We start from the raw sequence: 18,614 nt of genomic DNA, 5'->3' as shown, positions 1-18,614 counted from the left end.
TTTTAATGAAGAATAATACCTGGATTCTGTTGTTGCAAATAGGCTTTTTGGTTTCTGATATGATGTGTATATGATATTTGCTAACATTCAAACTGAACTCTCCCCCCAAATTCAGTTCATATGCAATCCTCTAAAGAGGGCTGTAAAGCACTGTGAAGCGGTATATAAGTCTAAGTGCTATTGCTAAGAGAAAACATAGACTTCATGGTTCATAATGAATGAATCAATGTCCTTCATGTTTTTCTATATACGACTAGTTCTCTGGTACTGAATAACTTCCCAGGTTCTTGCTGCTGCTTTAATTATATGCCGTGCATTTAGGAATTTCCTGAAATGAATTAAATTTTCCTAACAGTTATTACAGTCTGATTTTAAATTGCCTGTTCTTTGAATACTTTTTGTTATTCATACATGTGGTTCATTTGCTGACCCTCACTTAATCCATATGTCTTGTCTGCAAGAGAGAATGTCTTACAGTCAGATATTTATAGTGAGTTATTAATGGCTGCAATGATGCAATGAGCCCAGGATCATTTTTCAATACAGCAAACATCACATTTTGGTTTTGACACTTGCTTAGAGTGAGCAGTCTGTGTTGCAAATGTGGGAGAAAGGTGAGGAAAATGTGTGTTGTCATTATAAAAAGTTCTCCCAAACCTTAGCTTCCTAAGCTATTTCTAAATAATAAAAGTTAAACGTTGGCATTTCTGGAATGTTGTTTTTTACTATTCCAGGAGTAACACAAGTGTGTGTGCGTGTTTGAATTTGCATGTTTTGCTTTTTATGCGTTAGCATTCCAAAGAGAAAAAGAGTTTTGTGATTTTCCTGTATCCTATAAACGTTGTTTAATAATTTTTAACACTTTTTCAATATTTAGGCATGTATTTATGCATTTATTTTGATGCAGCCAAATGAAAATACAGTATATCTCAATACCATTGACTTTAATGGGGGAAAATAATTGAAAACAATGCCAGTTAAAATGTTCCACTTTGGCTTTATTCTCTCACTAATTCTGTTATTATGGTGTAAGCCATTTTTAATATACAACAGAGAGTGTTTCCTGAACAGTAATAGACTATTAAATCAAATGCTAGTGATTTTTTTTTACAAGGAAACATCCACATTGCAAATGATATTCCTTGTTTGTTAATAAAATCGAGATGTTCTGCATCTCTTTCCACTCAGTCTAAGCAACTTTCAGCTGAACTGTTCCTTCTTAATGTACCTGACCCAGCACTTTCTTTATAGATACAGCAAATATGAGCAGAGTGAGGAAGGGCATTACAAAAGAGATCAGTAGTTGAGCTTAGCAAGGGTGGGGGCAGTAAAGATAGGAGAATGAAGCAGGAGGAAGAATTGAGCCCTCGAACTCTGGGTTCTTTGGCATAGGCATGTTCTCAGAAAGAGGAGCAAAAATAAGTCAAATTGATAATCTGCCTAGTGTGATCCTGATGGTTTTAGTGTCTGTCAAGTTAATGCTCAAAAAGAGATTGAGACAGGACGGTTAAGAATTCTTTGCTTTTGTTTATCGTTATACATTTCTATGTCTCTAGCTAGAAGTTTCTAGAAGTTGCAACGTAACAATTAACCCCACCTCATTCTGTAATTTAAGATATGTGGTTTTAACCTGTATGATACTACAAAAATGCATGATGAGGAAGCTGAGGATGACATCCCTATTCAGCTTGTCATTCAGCAAAGCCTACATGACGTACCCCGGAGCAAGACGGTGACTACTGCAAAGAGTGACAGGTGTGCCCTGCCTTTGATATATTGTTTCTAGCATCTGTTAAAATGTTTCTTGGAACAGAAACTGTGTAATTTTTGAAATACAGTTTCACAGAATGCTGTGCAACTGTTCACAGAATATTGTTACAGGCATAGGATTTCCATATTTTGTATGTTTATGTGATGATTTTTGTATCTTTAGGACGACACATATTTTTATTTATAAATGTGGCTAGTATCCATTTAATATGAAAAATTTCTCTCCCCCCTGAGAAAGATTGACATAAATGTATAAATTATAAACTACCTATTTTGTTTTATTTTCCATTATAATGCCAATTACAATGTTTTTAACTTTGTGTGTTCTGTTTTTGTTTTTAATGTTTTATTAAAGCAAAGTATTGATCTTCCGCTGCTTCCCTCTAAAGAAGGGTAGGCAGTAGTTTTACAGTTGTGGATAAACTTCCTACTCTGGTAGCCAAGATCGATACGACGAATGACAATGAAGTGACTGATGATCTCATCAGAAGGACAGGCTGTTATTTTTCTTTTTTAATGTTGGTTTTAAGTTCCTTTTTGATTGTTAAATAAATTCATTAATCTTGTTTCAGTCTCAGTTTGTAGGAAAAAAATACCAAAACTTGTGCCACCCCTGTTATTGGGCAACCTGTAGTCAAAGTTTGGCAGATTGTTCTCTGGTGGCTTTGGGAACTGCAGTAAATAAATCAATGAAAAATAAGGCACAGGGGAAGCCATGAATTGCTTGTCATCTAGCTCTTGTCTACGGGGCTATTTTATTTTAGTTGAATAGACAGAATTACTAATGCTATTTTCCTAAACATTACCATATTTAATTATAGTGAGGGAAGGGTAGGCATTCCCCCCCATCCTTTCAAATAATTTCTATCATCCAGTCCCCAAAGCCTTATTCTGGAATGTTGTGACCTCTTAATCAGTAGAATGTCTCAATTTTCCTGCTTCATTTTCGCCCACAGTGATAAATTCCTGTGACTTCACTTTCTTCAGAAATTAGTAGGCCCCAGAAACAGGCGGACACAACTTGTTCCAGGCCAAGACCCCCATGGTGGCTACTTTCCAAAGGACATGATGCAGAGCCAAAGCAAAATGATGTTAGAATTTATGTTCTTTAACTTTCATGACAATAAAAGACAGTTAATAGGATTACTCTCCAATTACATATTTAACAATTTGACCCTTTTATTGGGCTAACAACAGTTTGGTGGTTCAAACTTTAAAAATCCTATAGGAATCAGTCTTGAGAGTTTTAGGAGCAAAGAAGAAATAGTAAGTCACTATTGCAATGGAATGCAATTATTCCATTCAATGAGAGAAAAGCAAGAAGAATGGCACATGTGTTGTTTAATGACAGGAAGGCCTAACGTACAGAGTAGAGTTCTGAATTCAATGAGATAAAAGACAGTGTTGAGAGAATAGAGGGGGAAATAGAGGAAGTTGTACTAAGTGATTTATATAGTTTTCAGCCATAGAAAGCAGAAAGAGAAACAAATGAGCTCTTTGTGAAATAATAAATAAATAAAGGCAGAATTTGATAAACTGTGGCTTTCACGTGCACACACATACACACTAAATACCTTTAAACTGAATTCTTTTCCCAATTAGACATGCCTGCAAGAATCCTAGTGCTTTAATGGTTTCAAATGTGACCGAAGGGAAATCTTCCCTACAACTAGTGAGTTGGATATTTTGGCTTGACTATAGCATTCGGGTTAGACACACCTTGAGTCAAATTCTCTATAGCCCAGAGAAAGAAAGGCAAGTCACATTAATAGGTCTCACTGAACTTCCAAATCAATGGGTATTGGCATATTAGTCAGATACAACTACCATGAGGATACAAAAAAATAAAAAATATAAAGCACTAGGGAGTGACATTTCTACTCTGGTAGCAGTTAAAAGTGTAGGTAATTGTCAAGACATGTAAACTCAAGTCAAAGAGTTTGGTAAACTATTCTCAATTCCAGAATACCCCGGAAGTTTACTCGCTAGGTGTATAGGACAGGAATGGTATTCACTTACCTTCGCTACCGGATCAGAAATCTGAGTGCTCATGCCACCTGTGTGCATGCGCAGAATGTCAATGATGACGTCCAGGTGGGTGGGCGGAGCCTCCTGCCGCTGCTACTACCAGTTCTCCTGAACCAGGTAGAACCGGTAGAATCCCACCTTTGGTATAGGACCTGTTTTTTCTTGCATGAAACACCAATACATTAAATATACAAATTAAATCTTTTCTCTTTTTTCACCATTTTTTGCAGTTTGAAATTCAGTGTGATATGATAATATTTCTGGCTTATTTGACTTTTTTTTAATGCTGTTGCATTCTGTTTTCAGCTTTTGTTTCACAACAAGTCCAGATTACAGAAAGATCATCACTGCCATTCGGACAGTTAAGTAATAGGTTCAATTTTCTTGGGAATTTATAAAAATACACAAATGAACTTAATTAGTTGATACCAACCCTCATGTGCGGAGGAATTAAAAGTAGCACCTGCAGGTGTGAGGCAGCCTTTTATTATGTTAACAAGCGTTTGTTACTCATTACTAAAACAAAGTGGTCTTTGAGTTTAAAGAACATAAATTGTAGATCTTTCATACTCGTAACAGGTGAAGAAGAGTCTTTACTTAAGTTGATGAGGAATGGATCTGCTTTTCAGGAAGTAGACTCCCAAGGTTGGCTTCCTCTTCATGAAGCAGCAATACAACCAAACAAGAATATTCTAGAAATTACTTTGAAAGGTAACGTCCCTTTGAGGACTATGTATGTCAATTTCATATATGAATTTATCAATTCAAACAAAACTCTCTCTTTCAGCCTCACATCCTACTGTCTGGCAACAGACCAACCTAAAAGGAGAAACTCCTCTGTTTCTAGCTGTGGATAAATGTCTTGTGAAAAATGTCAATGTTCTGCTAATCAATGGGTTTGATCCTGATACTAAGAATGAAGAAGAAGATTCTGCTTTAATTATTGGTAAACCAAATTGTATTGTTTGTCTGACATTAAACATTCTCATAAAATAATGATAGCTTGCATTGATTGAAAGTGGTTTTTCATGCCAAATTTAAGGATATAGTTGCCTATATGAGAAGATACTTTCTGCCTAGTGATTCATAATCCAAAAAAGACAATTTTTCTAAATATGAATGAAGAACAGCACTGTAAAATTCTTTTTTAAAAAAAAGTGAAGAACAGATTTATTTTAAAGTTTAGCACTTCATTTTGTGATTCTTTTAATCATATACAAGTGACATGTGAGACTGCTAAACAAAGGTTTAGTTTTATATTCTCAGTGGAGATTGAATAGTTTAATAGCTGAGAGTTAAATGAAATTTTCAAATGCTGCTCTTTCTTATTTTAATACTTTACAGCAATTAAACATGAATCATATGAAATTGCTTCCTTATTGATACAATTTGGTGCCAATACCAATCTACAGTGTATCAACAAAAGGACAGCTTTACACGAGGCAGCCAGATTAGGCTTGAAAGATATGGTGGAATTACTGCTTTGGTCCAAAGCCGATCCAGATCCACGAAGTTCATATGGGCTCACCCCTCTAGCGTTGGCTGCACAGAATGGGCATACAGAAATTCTGGAACTCCTACTGCGTAAAGGTGAGATGTTCTGAATAAAACCTTCACTGTTAAATGTACTAATCTACAGAACAATTCTATTTCCTTGATATCAACAATCTAGTAATTTTATGTTGATGTAAACTAAACACAATAAACACCATATTATTTTTGATTTATTATTAAAAGCTTATTGCTGTTTTCACAATAGGTGCCAACATCCTTTCTCAAGCATCAGATTCTGCATCTATATTATTTGAGGCTGCTGGAGGAGGAAACCCAGATTCCATCTCTCTCCTACTAGAATATGGAGCTGATGCCAATGTCCCAAAGCAATCTGGGCATCTTCCTATTCATAGAGCTGCTTATAGAGGTCATTTCTTGTGAGTTAGAATATACTGACTCCATTTATGGAACTGGGGTGGGGGAAGAGTGAGGGAGGGAAAGTAATCTGTTCAACTTTGTGGTTTATCATATTTCTGATGAGAGAAACGTTTCTTTATTGTTTGTCAAATCCTGAGTTACTACGTAGAAAAGTCTTTTTTATCTTCAAAAGCTATGTAGAAAAAGCTTGTAGCTTTCTATGCACCATTCAACTGCTGACATTGTCCTTTCTACACATCTGTGAAAGGAAGTCCATTCTCTTCTGCATTTCACTGTCCTAGTCCTGTGACACAAAAACATTTGTAGAAGTTAGGCCAATTGATAGGGGGATTTTGTATCTGTTTGACATCATGACAAGTAACATACATTCTTTATATTTTATGTAAATATGAATATTCTGTTGCTATTAGAACAGTCTTCCACAGCTAAACTTATGAATATACCGTGTTCCCTCGGCTCCACACACACCCTTCTCTACCCGGCTGCTGCTGCTTGAGAAAAGGACAGGCAATTGTGGAAGATTGTGAGAAGTGCATGCATACAATAGAAGCCTGTCCCTTTTGAGCGATGAAATGTCTCTCTGTGGGTGATAGAGATGTTCTGTCCCCATCCCACACGCACACACACCAACAGACGTCCAAGAGTTAAAAACCAAACCAGCCGACAAAATCCTTTTCCTTATGATAACGGAACTTGGCAGCAACCTAGTGGCTGCCTGCCAAGAGTTTATTACTCACGAAGGGAAGAGATAACTTCTCTCCGCTTCTGGTACATCAAAGTAAAATGTTCAATTACAGAGTAATTTAAGTCCAAGTATAATCCAGCAAAGCCTATAGCAAAAGTCCAGCAATGCAGAATGGCGTGGAAGCTTTCAGCTTTGTTCGTCACAAGGCTTGACTGGCCACCACGCTCCCTTTTATACCCTGTGGGGTGAGGTCCAGTGACTCAGCCTAATCTCGGGCATGCCTTTTCTTCTGTTGCGTGCGCTTATCTCTGCAACCCTGGCATGGATCCAGCCAAGAGTCATTACTCTCATCACTGTCCACCTGTGGCTGCGTGGACATGCTTGGCCCTGGCCCTCTCTCTTGCCCTTCGGCGGACACCGAAGGCATTGCCAAAGAGGAGGGTCCTGGAGAGGGAGGCCTTGCCAACTCCTCTCCTTCACTCTCAGAGTCCTCTCCTGCCGATGACACAGGCTCAGGTAATGGAGCCACAACAAGAGAGTAAAAGAGAGAACAAGAAAGAAAGAGAAACAATGGAGGGGAGTAATACAAATTGCAGGCAATGCTACTTGAAAGGGTTTCCTCAGTGCAGTTTCTCTTTTCCACTCCACTCCACTCCGCCTGCCTGCCCACCCACCACACCTGGGCCTGCCGGGCACCATCTGTCCCAAACCAAGTGATGGAGAGGCTTCAGGACAGCGACCTTAACCGTGGGCTATGGTTAAGGGGCCCAGCAGCCATGAGGTGACCATGCTGTCTGCCTCCTACACCTTAAAAAAAAATAAGACTTCCTCAAAAATAAGCCCAAATGCTTATTTTTAAGCCTAAAAGAAAATAAGTCTTATTTTTGGGTAGAAGAATATAGACCTGAATAGGCTGGATCAATACCATTTTGTTTCTTTTGGACTGCCCCTACTGTAGCTTCTTAAGGAATTTATTCTTTATAAAATTACTTGAAATAATCAGCTTGCATTTTTCTTTCTCCCTCTCTTCTCCCATTTTATTATTTGCTGATGTTTTTTAAGAATTTTTCCCCACTGAAATCTTTCTCTTTTTATATGCATTTTACTAAATGGCTAAAAAGTTGATAGTTGATAGAAACTCTTCTCTTACAGAAGCTTACAGCTCTTCCCTCTTTATGGTGATCTCAATGCCTTTTCTGGTAAGAAGCATTGAGGTATGTTTGAAGGGTTTGTTTGAAAGAATGTTTATCTTTATCTTATTGCTAGGGCTTTACAGATTTTGATTCCAGTCACAGATTTCAGTGTCATAAAGGAGAGTGGAATCAGCCCAGTTCACTCGGCGGCAGCAGGAGGACATTCTCAGTGTCTTGAATTTCTACTCAAATCTGGGTTTGATGCTAATTTTATGTTGCATCGAAGAATTCAGAAAAACTATGATGATGAGAGAAAGTCAGCACTGTATTTTGCGGTCTCTAATGGGGATATTGAGTCCGCTCATTTGCTCCTGGATGCCGGAGCCCTACCAAATCAAGACCCTGTTAATTGCCTCCAAGTGGCCTTGAGAATGGGTAACTATGAACTCATCAGTCTCCTGCTTCGCCATGGAGCCAACGTGAATTACTTTTGTAGAGTCAATACAACCCATTTTCCATCGGCTCTACAGTACACTCTGAAAGATGAAGTCCTGTTAAGAATGTTGCTGAATTATGGATACAATGTTTCCCGTTGTTTTGATTGTCCTCATGGAGATAGCAAGCATTCCAAGTACTTATTTGAAGGGTGGACCTCAACTGTTATCAAAGACACAATGGTAAGTACTTCTTGGGGGAGATTAATCCTTCCTTTATATGCTGATTAGTATTTATGAATTGCTCAGTGTTTAAGGGACAGTAGGATTTGTTTGGTCTTCAAAACTGAAAAGGATCATACACTTTAAACATGCATTGAGCAGAGACATTCTATAGAATAAATGGCAAGTGTTTAGGTTTTTTTTTTTTTTAATTTGATTTATATGCCGCCCTTCTCCGAAGACTCAGGGCGGCTTACAATGTGCTCAGCAATAGCCTTCATCCTTTTGTATATTTATACAAAGTCAGCTTATTGCCCTCACAAACTGGGTCCTCATTTTACCTACCTTAGAAAGGATGGAAGGCTGAGTCAACTCTGAGCCTGGTGCGATTCGAACTTACAGTAATTGCAGACAGCTGGTGTTAATCACAATGCTTTTAGTCTGCTGAGCCACCAGGCCCTTATTTCAAAATAAGTTATTTCAAAAGTGTCTGCTTGATATTTTGTGAAATTATTTTAGATGTATGGTTATTTTGCTTCATTTTGCTGTTGATTTAGTCTGGGATGCATCGGGCACTTTATAATATAAGGCATTAAATGCTGTATTCTCATGTTTTTTTTTCTTAGTTCTGTGAAGTGATTACACTGTCATGGTTAAGGCACCTGTCTGGGAAGGTAGTGCGAGTGATGCTAGATTATGTAGATCATCTTAGAATATGCACCAAACTTCAAGATACTCTTCGAGAACAAAAACTGTGGCCAGAAATCAATGCAATTTTGTGTAAGTGTCAAATAAAGTTATCAGCAGACATTATAGAATGTAAGGATACTTGATACAATGCACTCTAATTTTCAAATTGATGGAGCCATTCTTTATGTGCCATCAAGTCAATTACATATATACCGTATTTTTTAAAGTATAAGACGTACCTTTTCCCCCCAAAAAAGAGGGTGAAAATCTGGGTGCATCTTATATTCCGAATGTAGACCTGCCCAGCTTGTCAAATGGAGGTTTCAGAGGCTGAAAAAAGCATCAGAAACGAAGCTTCAGAAAAGAAGCCCCCAAACAGAGCTTCAGAGGCTTTTTTTCTGAAGCTGTTTCGGAAGCTTTCAGAGGAAGAAAACAAAAGTTTTTTCTGAAACAGAGTTTCAGAAGTTTCAGAGGCAGAAAAAAAAGCAAAGCAGAGCTCACAACCAAGGAGCCTGTTGCTAAAATTCACCTTTGGGAACAGCTGATTGGGGGTATTCCAGGAGGCTGATCCACCTGCCAATCAGCTTTTTTCTTATTTTCCTCCCCAAAAACTAAGGTGCGCAATATACTCTGGTGCGTCTTATACTCTGAAAAATATGGTATATATTTTCCATGACAATATGTTCCTGACATGATCTTTCAGGACTTCCAGCATTGCACTCCCTGCCAGTATAACAGAGTGTATCTACCTTGCATAATTTTCAAATTAGTAGCTGTATTATTTTGAAAACTATTTTTACTACTATATATGATTAGAATAAACCAAAAGGTTTCATTTTGGTAAATATCATTTAAAACAATTTGAATTATTTAAGAAATACTTTCAACATTGTATTTTGACAGTATCTACCCATTACTAAATATGACTGGATTATTTTTTTTTACTTCATTGAAGGAGAGATCACAATAACCTACTGATACACAGCATAAAAAATCTTTACACAAAGAAATCTCTTTAGTTACTACTTATTAGTGATTAGTAAGTAGTACTTTCTTCTTTGCCTCCTCAGCATTGAAAGTGCTAAGGCATAGAAGAAAGTAGTATCTTCTAAAATATCTTCTAGATCTAATTTCCTCATATAGTTTTATCATTGCAATTACCAGTTAAAAAATTTAAAACTTGCCACATTGAATAAAGAACACATTGAGCACAAATACCATCCCATGATGGATGAAGATCCCATATTAAATGTATTATAACATACCAATCAGACCTGTAGTCAATTTCCGGATGTAACTACTTGTGGCAGGTGTTAACTCATGCTTTATTCCAAGGGCCTCCCTTAAATGTACCAGTGTCAAAACTCAACTCCTCTGGGCTCACAACAATCAATCAAAGAAATTATAATAAAATCAATAAAAGATAAACATCAAAGAAGTGCAATGAATAAGGAGTCTCATTCTCCCTTGCCAAGTCTACGTGAAGACCAGACCTTTAAGTCTCTGCTGAACAGTAGAGTTTGTGATGGTGGTGGTGTCAGAGTCCAGGTCAGAGCAAATCTGACCAACTTTATCCATCCAATTGTCTCAATAATCCTCACAGTGAACCAACAGATATTCTGAGGGACTCTCCCTACCCAATAGGAACCAGGTTAATAATCTGAACAGGAAGATGATGTGATCAATTCCTTTCCCATCACTTTTATCTCTTCATCCAGCTCTTTCTTATGGGTTAGGAACAGATGTAGGAATGGATAATTCATATTACATGAATTTTATTTTCAGCAAACACACGTCCTTTGCAACATCTTTGCCGTTTGAGAATCAGAAAATGCTTAGGACGCTTACGTCTGCGCTGTCCTGTCTTCCTGACATTTCTGCCATTACCAAACCGTTTGAAAGAATATATCCTCTATAAGGAGTATGACCTCTATGGACAAGGACATCTAAAAGGATTCTACTAAGTCAAATGCATAAAAGTGCAGTTGGAAGATATTCTATATATAAATGAACAAAGATATTAAAGCATGTTTAAAATAGAATTCCAGTTGGTACTAACATGTCTGCTTGCTTTATACTTCAGTACAAAAAAGTACTCAAACCTCAATGCAGTTTTGCAGATCTGATTTATGGCATTTTTATTTGCAAAGATATATGAACTAACCATGTTAATTTGAAATATCTAACACTACAGATGTAATTTATGTAACAACACTCAAATGATATACTCTGGGAGCAGATGTCCCCAAACCTTGTGATACCCTATCTTCTGATTTCAATGGACATCTCAATTGGTCCAGGAAAAAGGGGTTCCCTATAATATAGATTCTATCTGTGGAGGGGGTTCTCCTTGCAACCCTTCATATGCTCACCAAATCCACTGCAATTATTTTTCCATCTTAGCTGCAAATATTGAAAGCAGTTTCTTAAAGAGTTAAAGACAAAAGTGTGCCTTTTGCTCATAGGTGCCCATATTGGAATGAAATAATTGCATGCTGTTTTAACACATAACATTTTCAAGAAGTACAAGCAGGGCATAACTATACTGCCTAATCTTGACTTTTTCTTTACAAATACTGTTGAATATTCCCTCTAGAAGGAAAACAATTTGCATGTGTAAGGGGTGTTAATTGGCACCAAAAAAAGTAGGTCATGTATACACTGATGGAAAGTCTTTTGGTTTGGTACTTGTATTTTTAAGCAAGACTTCTTGTGTATCTCTTAAAACTTATATTTAACTTTTAAAATTTGGCTTTCCAAGTGAAGTTTAGTCTTAGATTTTGTATGTGTGCTATTCAGAGATCCCTTAATAGCCTAAGTTTCTATTGCCCACATCCTTAAGATACAACTTAAAATCCTATAATGTGCCTTTTTTATTGAGAGTATATTTATTGCAACTTCAAAAACATTTCTTTTACAACCCCAAAAGGTTTTCTTTGAAAAGCAGTGTTGTAAATGAAGTATGTATTTCCAAAATAACTGAGGTCTTGTCATGTACCTTTACATTACAGATGTAATGAAAATTGTGTATCGTCTTGTGTATTGCCTACACTTATTGTATATATTTTTAGAGTTATTTGACATAAACACAAAATATTTAAAATATTTATCAAATCGTATAATGTCATAAGTATAGCTTTATCTTGCCTAAGAAACTGCAACCACTAGTTGAACAAACAATATTTACAGATCTAATTTTCACAGAACATAAAATTCTTCTTCTATATTCTAATCAAATAAAAATAGGACACCAGTTGTTAGTTTTGTTTTATTAAGTACAATAAATGAATCTCTATTATATGGATATTCTTCCATTACTGACAGATTTAAAATGCATTTCACAAAGGTATTTTGAAATATATGTTTCCAATATATGATGTGCTTTGAGGAACAAATGCTAAATATTTACATAAATATTGTAGAAAAGCATCCTCTAAAATTGACTGGATTTTGCTGAAATCTTTCCCAAATTGTTTTATTAGTATCAAGATTTTACTTTGCAACTGACAATATCGAGCACACAATCACTAAATATTAAGAGAAATATTAAGAGAAATTAAGAGTTTTAATTAACTTTCAATTTAAAAATCACAGTCACTGAAACAAGACTAAAATATTTACTTTCTGATTAATTCACTGTATTATAAAAGACACCCCAAATTATTTGTACAAACCTCTTGGCTCATTTATAGATTTTATTATGGAACATTATTTTCTCAATTACATGATGGATGATTAGTCCTACACCATGTCATGATCTCTGATTGCCTAACAATATCCATGCATGAATTAGAAAAACATGTTCCTGTGTGCAATTCAATTTCCCCAGGAGTGTGAAGGACATTATGCTACAGGGGAGGCAAAAGTTTTGTTCAAGCAGAAATGTGCTTAGTTAGCCCATGTATTTGTAGAAAGAATGTGATTTCAGTTACAGATGAAAACAAAAGAATAATAAACCGGATAATAATTTCGTTGAGCTATCACAAATAGCAATCCTGATTTTTTTTTAATCAATCCTATAAAATTAGTTGAATGCCTCTGGTTTACAATACATGCAAAATATGTTTCTATAGTTCATCAGAGATGAATATCTTATTCAAAGAAATATAGCAATTTTAACTTGAATGTTGTCCTTAGAAATATGATTCAGTACAGAAGGCAACTTAGAAACTACACTTGTCTAGCAACAGAACACAACTGCCAAGTTCATTTGTGCCTTGACTACATAACGGTATATTTGTGTATGCAAAAGCAAATCTCACTCAGTTCAGTGGAGTTTACCTTCAGAAAAATGAGAAAAGACCCCAAGGTCTATCTGCTGGCTCCAAGCAATAAATCAATCAGACAGCCAAATCATACTTTTTTTTTCTACTCAGAGAACATTCCTGCTGGAAAATCTAATATGGGAATTAGAGCTACTGAATACAATCCATACAAGTTGGATTTTGTAAGTAACTGCAAATAGGTACATTCGAATTCCAGAGCAGTAGCCTGTGAACTGTTTTATAATAAAGATCATTTGTATTATTCACATTATAATACATCTTTACAGAGAATATACACACTATCAGTTTAAAATGAACTGGTGATTTACTTTAAATGTATGATTTCATAGTATTATGTGGTTTAACAGCTGTAAACTGTGGATAAACAACTGCAACAGATATTGCCAAATTTCAGTGAGATGGCCTAAAATAGAACTGAACATATGATTTCCATATCTGCAATTTTATACTCAAGTTGAAATATAAGGAAAGCTTTCGAAAACTGGCAAGAGACTTCTCAATGAGCAATCACAACTCCTTTATTTCTTGGGTCTCCAAATATCTTCTACTCCTTTGCAATTAGAAACAAAGAACGAACATCCGTACTTGATCTCAAAAGATTTTCCAGCCAAGGTTAACTGGCCGTCAACAGTTTTTTCTCCAAAGTCTGTGATCTGCCTCCAATTTCCATACAATTTCTGCTTGCAGATTTCAATATAAAAGAGGACAAACTTACAATATCTCTGGTATACTAGAACTGGAATGAAAAATCACTGCATGCTTGTAATACTACATTTCTCACTAATTAATAAGCTGATATAGAATTACAAGTACCTGCCTGATTTTTCTCAGATTTAGAAACTATGTGCAATTTGTATGTATTTCTATCACATGTGGATTTAGGTAAATATCACAACAGGTGTTAGAAAAATTATCTAACAGTTTTTCCATGCAAATGATTCTATCACCAACATAATCTCAAACTTTTGCTAATGAGAAGACACTTACAAAACTTGATTCCAATAATCATGGCAATTCTGTTAGAAGTGTATGCACTTTATTCTCATCTAGACATTTAAAAATCAATTTGTATAATGTTACAAATATACACAGTGCATTGACACGCCAAAGAACTTTCCAGTGTTTGGTTGAATGTCTTTGCCACCCTCGACAAAAGTGCTCTATGGATACAGAGGAGAAGCCAAGATCACTACCAGCCAGTACAATTTCAAGTAAAAATGATATTCTCATATTTCATCTTAAAACAATATTGCAGTGACACTAATTTCCTTGAACTCATACACTCTAGACACAGCACATGCTTATCAAAAGCATTACTTAAAAGTTATCAGGCTGCTTCCATTATTGACCTGACCATTTTTAGGAATCAAAATTGGCTGTTTGCTCAGAGGCTTAGGACACTTTGAAGACTAATATGACTTAATTATTATGAGATCAAATGTTAGTATTTAAAAATAGAACAAGGCTCTTTATTTTACTGCAGGAGACTAAAACAATTAACCACTCTGAAACCAAAGAAAAGAAACTGAAGATAAAGATTTTCTACTTCTTAAATTACACAAATTACTTTCTAAGTCACCAGAACAGCTAGGTAATTGAAACAGAGTAAGTTCTGTAATATCCAAATCTGCTACAGCCATGAACATTTCACTACATTTCTTTATGGTATGAGAACAAAAATCCATATTTACACTGAGCCATTTAAGAAAGATCAACCTTAATGAGTGAGAATACAGAGTTGGATCATGTAAAACAAATTTACATGATTTGTTTTGTAAATCGTAAATTTACATTTCAATTTATCATTTCAGACAAGAGGTTCAAAGGCTTGCACTGAAGGTGCTTCATGCATCGGATTCTTGCTTCTTCTTTCCATCTTCACCCAAATCACTGTCTTCTGATGGGCTATTGCTAAGAACTACAAACTGTCCTTCACCAACACTCTGGTTGGTTCGACTAGAAGCAGCAATTAATCGACTTTGCTCTTCTAAATCCTGGAAAAAAATACATTTATTGATTTATGCATAAGCTATGTGAATATTACTTTAAATAGTAAATAATAAAGATATTATTATTGGCAACTATTTACTGTGGTCAGTAAGCCACACACTACAAGTAGTCCTTGTTTGATGACCACAATTGGCTAGAAAAGGATTACAAGAGAATAAATAGACACAAATTGGAAATACACATTGAAAGCGATGTGCTTGTGCTGCCAGCTAGGAGAGTATTATGCAAACAGCCCAATGTATTCCCCATTGTAATCCTGCTTACTCTCTTGTAATCCTTTCTTCTCCAACCTGTCCACTTTGCTAGCAGAGGAAAAGAAGAAAAACAACATGTTAGGCTCACGACAATGTATACTGATTGTAATGGTGATCATTTGACTGAGGGACCTCACTGACATTAATTTTGAATGGTAAGCAATGACTACCTGCATTAAAAATGAATTACCAAGGTTCACCTACCTGAACATAAAGCTTATACAGAACTTCAATCATTCAGCAACTTTCAAGAATAAAATCCTGTGAAGAATATGATTCATGCTAAGTAATACTTCTGGTGCAGTATTCTGTTTCCAACTTGTGAGTCACAAGTCTCCTGGCCACTCAAAGTAGGCCATTGCTTGTCAGGTTCTAGCAACTAGTAATTTTGTACTACCTCCAATGTTATCCATATAAAAATGTCTACTTTAATCTAAAACCAATCAATATCAGCATTGTGAGGAAAAGTAATTTCCCACGTTTATTAAATAAAATGCTATTTTGAAAGTTCAAAAATCCAGTTAAACCTTGATCAAATGCATACCTTTTCAATTTGTTTCTGTTTATTGAGCTCTTTTTGCTGTTTTTCCTTTTCTCTTTCTATTTCTTTCTGCTTTTCTGATGATTTTCGATCCTGAAATTTTTTTAAAAGAACATGCCAAATACCAAAATGTAACATTATTTTCACAGAATGGATTACTACTTTGTTTTGCCTGAAAAATTGCCTGAATATAGGTTTTAACCAAATACTCTTTCTGCTTTTCAAAGGAAAGTGTTAAAAATCTTGGCTTTCACATCTTATCAGTATATCACATCAGTAATACAATAGAAAAATGAACTACACGGTAATTTAATTAAAGATTAAAAGACCAAGATGCTTACATAATTGTTTCTCCAAATAGTAATTTGTGTAGTCATAAAACACTCGGTCACTGTATGATTCTGCTTCTCAATTATATCTGATTAGAACTCACCTGTATCTGCTCAAGAAATGAAGAAATGCAGAGGCACCTTCTTAAAAAATATACTAGGATAGGAAAAAAGACCCTTCTTCTCCTCAAATCCAGCTAAAGAATGTAGAAGAGTAGTTCATATGGGCCCAGACCTCCCTCACAGTAATGCACGATGATCACTTCAAGAATCAGAATTACAGCTACCTATCCTTCTGTTTTAACATTGCACTTTATTGCACTTTATTTATATTTTGCAAGTTTTGCAAAAAAAAAGTCAACAAACATCCACAAGAAACTGGAAAACAAAACAAAAAAACCCCATATTTGGCACATAAAGACTTGTCGAGCCGCATACCAAAAAAAAAGCAATATTTCCAAGAGATTTTACTTCCTGTTTTGAACAATAAAGCAACATTCTTTTAAGGATTAAGAAGAATGTAAGTTGTATGTATAATACGGTAGTCCTCGACTTACACAATTGAGCCCAAAATTTCTATTGCTGAGTGAGACAGTTGTGAATGAGTTTTGCCTCCTTTTACAGTTGTCAAGTGAATCACTGCAGCTTTTAAGCTAGTAACAAGATTGTTAAGTGAATCTGGCTTTCCCATTGATTTTGCTTATCAGAAGGTTATCAATGGTGATCACATGACCCTAACACTGTGACTGTCATAAATACGAACCAGTTGCCAAGCATCTGAATTTTGATCATGTGACCATGGGGATGCTGCAACAGTTATGCGAAAAATGGTCGTAAGTCACTTTTTTCAGTGCGATTGTGACTTCGAACAGTCACTAAATGAACTGTTTTAAGTTAAGGACTGCCTGTATATTCTTAAGGTCAAGACAGATAAATATTTAAGAGTAAAAAAGACCTTTTCTTTTTATCTTGTTTTAAGAATTAAGGGAGATTTGCCTACTCTCTGATTTTGCCTTCGTTTGCAGAAAGCTTAGCCAAATTATTTGCTTGTCAATATCTATTTGGCACCCCTGGATTGGAACTGCTTGTGACTTGCAAGGCACTGGTTGATAAGTTTATTTGTGAGAATAGTTATTGGGTGAGAGAGTTATGCAGTAGAGTGTTTAGTTTTTTTTTCATTTCACTGATTGTCAACAGAGAGATTAGAAACATATTCAAGTACTTAACAGCATCACACCTTTTTTTTTAAGAGATGGTGATGCATCAACAATAATTATTACTCTAAAAACCAAACTTTTTTTTTTGTTGTTATTTCAAAGTTGAACAGGATTTGAGGTTGGACGCTGAAATTTCACCAATTTGGGCAGATGTTAGTAGATATTGCAAGTGATACTGAACTATATCCTCATTTGATATATATAAACTACCTCTACATTTTATTCCAAGTTAAAGTCTTACCAATTCAGCATGCAATGCAATCTGTTTTGCAAGTCCCACGGAATCACAAATCTAAATGAAGAAACAAATAGCTACTATTATAATCACTAAAAATGTGTTCCTCTTCAAGGACAGTACATCCTCAATTTAACAGACTACTTGGGGGAGGCTTCTCTGTTAAAACCAAAGATCCGTGACAAATTAAAATCTTCAAACACTGAGAGACTGAGTTCTTCAATCTGAACAGATGAGTGAAACCCATGCCTGGCTGCTGTATCCACCCACAATGGAGAATGGGGAGTTCTTGGTGCTCCCTGGTTGTGAGAAGACATTTTATTACCCAACTAGGTAACTGACACTGATGATGTTATCTAGTTGGGTAATGAAATATCTGCAACCAAATAAGTAGAGAGCACCAAAAACTCCAGAGGTTCTTTGCAAGCTGCTTCCTGCTGACTCCACCTGCATGTTTATACAAAACTATCTGCTGGGTAGGGTGGAGGGTGATCTCTTCAAAGGATTTTCATATCCCTGTTTTTTCAGCTTTGGAATAGTTTAAAATACAAGAACATTAACTGAAGCATGATGCATGTACCTTTTCCCCTTCATTATTTGATTCAAATATGTAGCAGACTGAAGTTGGTCTACCATCTGCTCTTCCTGCTGAGGTATGAAGCACAAATCCAAAAAGACGCTTGTTCTCCTGGTGTGTGGCATACAGAACTATATTTGGCAAAGGAAACTGTCCAGAGAGGAAAAGAATTGTCACTGAATAACAGCAGTAAATGAAATTACAGAAAGATGCTTTTGGATTATTAAAGTAAAAGCCAAAATAATTCATATTTATATTTCAGAAGGTCATT

The 18,614-nt window shown here is 35.8% G+C and overlaps 2 protein-coding genes across 5 annotated transcripts in view; one reads left to right on the top strand and one right to left on the bottom strand.

Moving 5' to 3' along the window:
* The first annotated feature begins 553 nt into the window (after positions 1 to 553).
* ASB14 (ankyrin repeat and SOCS box containing 14) lies at positions 554 to 11,999 on the top strand. Its single transcript, XM_087883708.1, has 10 exons — positions 554 to 614; positions 1,616 to 1,755; positions 4,105 to 4,160; positions 4,378 to 4,509; positions 4,586 to 4,744; positions 5,143 to 5,388; positions 5,558 to 5,729; positions 7,682 to 8,225; positions 8,831 to 8,984; positions 10,680 to 11,999. Exons 2-10 carry the CDS (start codon positions 1,649 to 1,651, stop codon positions 10,856 to 10,858), a joined length of 1,749 nt encoding a protein of 582 aa, XP_087739834.1. The 5' UTR covers positions 554 to 614; positions 1,616 to 1,648; the 3' UTR covers positions 10,859 to 11,999.
* Positions 12,000 to 12,148: 149 nt separating this feature from the next.
* The window catches only part of APPL1 (adaptor protein, phosphotyrosine interacting with PH domain and leucine zipper 1), a 41,504-nt gene continuing 35,038 nt past the window's right edge, over positions 12,149 to 18,614 (bottom strand). For all 4 annotated transcript variants that reach the window (XM_034436654.3, XM_034436636.3, XM_087883707.1 and 1 more), the window contains exons 19-22: positions 18,347 to 18,493; positions 17,773 to 17,823; positions 15,989 to 16,078; positions 12,149 to 15,174 (exon numbers count right to left, since the gene is read on the bottom strand). In XM_034436654.3, the coding sequence (XP_034292545.1) occupies positions 15,025 to 15,174; positions 15,989 to 16,078; positions 17,773 to 17,823; positions 18,347 to 18,493 (438 nt within the window). In that variant the 3' untranslated portion in view covers positions 12,149 to 15,024. The remainder of the gene's footprint in view (positions 15,175 to 15,988; positions 16,079 to 17,772; positions 17,824 to 18,346; positions 18,494 to 18,614) is intronic.

The sequence above is a fragment of the Pantherophis guttatus genome, chromosome 2 (assembly GCF_059756535.1).
Source record: "Pantherophis guttatus breed Tessera chromosome 2, ASM5975653v1, whole genome shotgun sequence".
Taxonomy (NCBI): Eukaryota; Metazoa; Chordata; class Lepidosauria; order Squamata; family Colubridae; genus Pantherophis; species Pantherophis guttatus.
This window is presented reverse-complemented; position numbering and strand designations above follow the sequence as displayed.

Coding starts and splice junctions, on each gene's coding strand:
- ASB14 (XM_087883708.1), top strand. CDS start 1,649: ATGCATGATGAGGAAGCTGAGGATGACATCCCTATTCAGCTTGTCATT. Junction 1,756..4,104: donor ACTACTGCAAAGAGTGACAG/GTGTGCCCTGCC, acceptor TTCTGTTTTCAG/CTTTTGTTTCACAACAAGTC. Junction 4,510..4,585: donor TCTAGAAATTACTTTGAAAG/GTAACGTCCCTT, acceptor TCTCTCTTTCAG/CCTCACATCCTACTGTCTGG.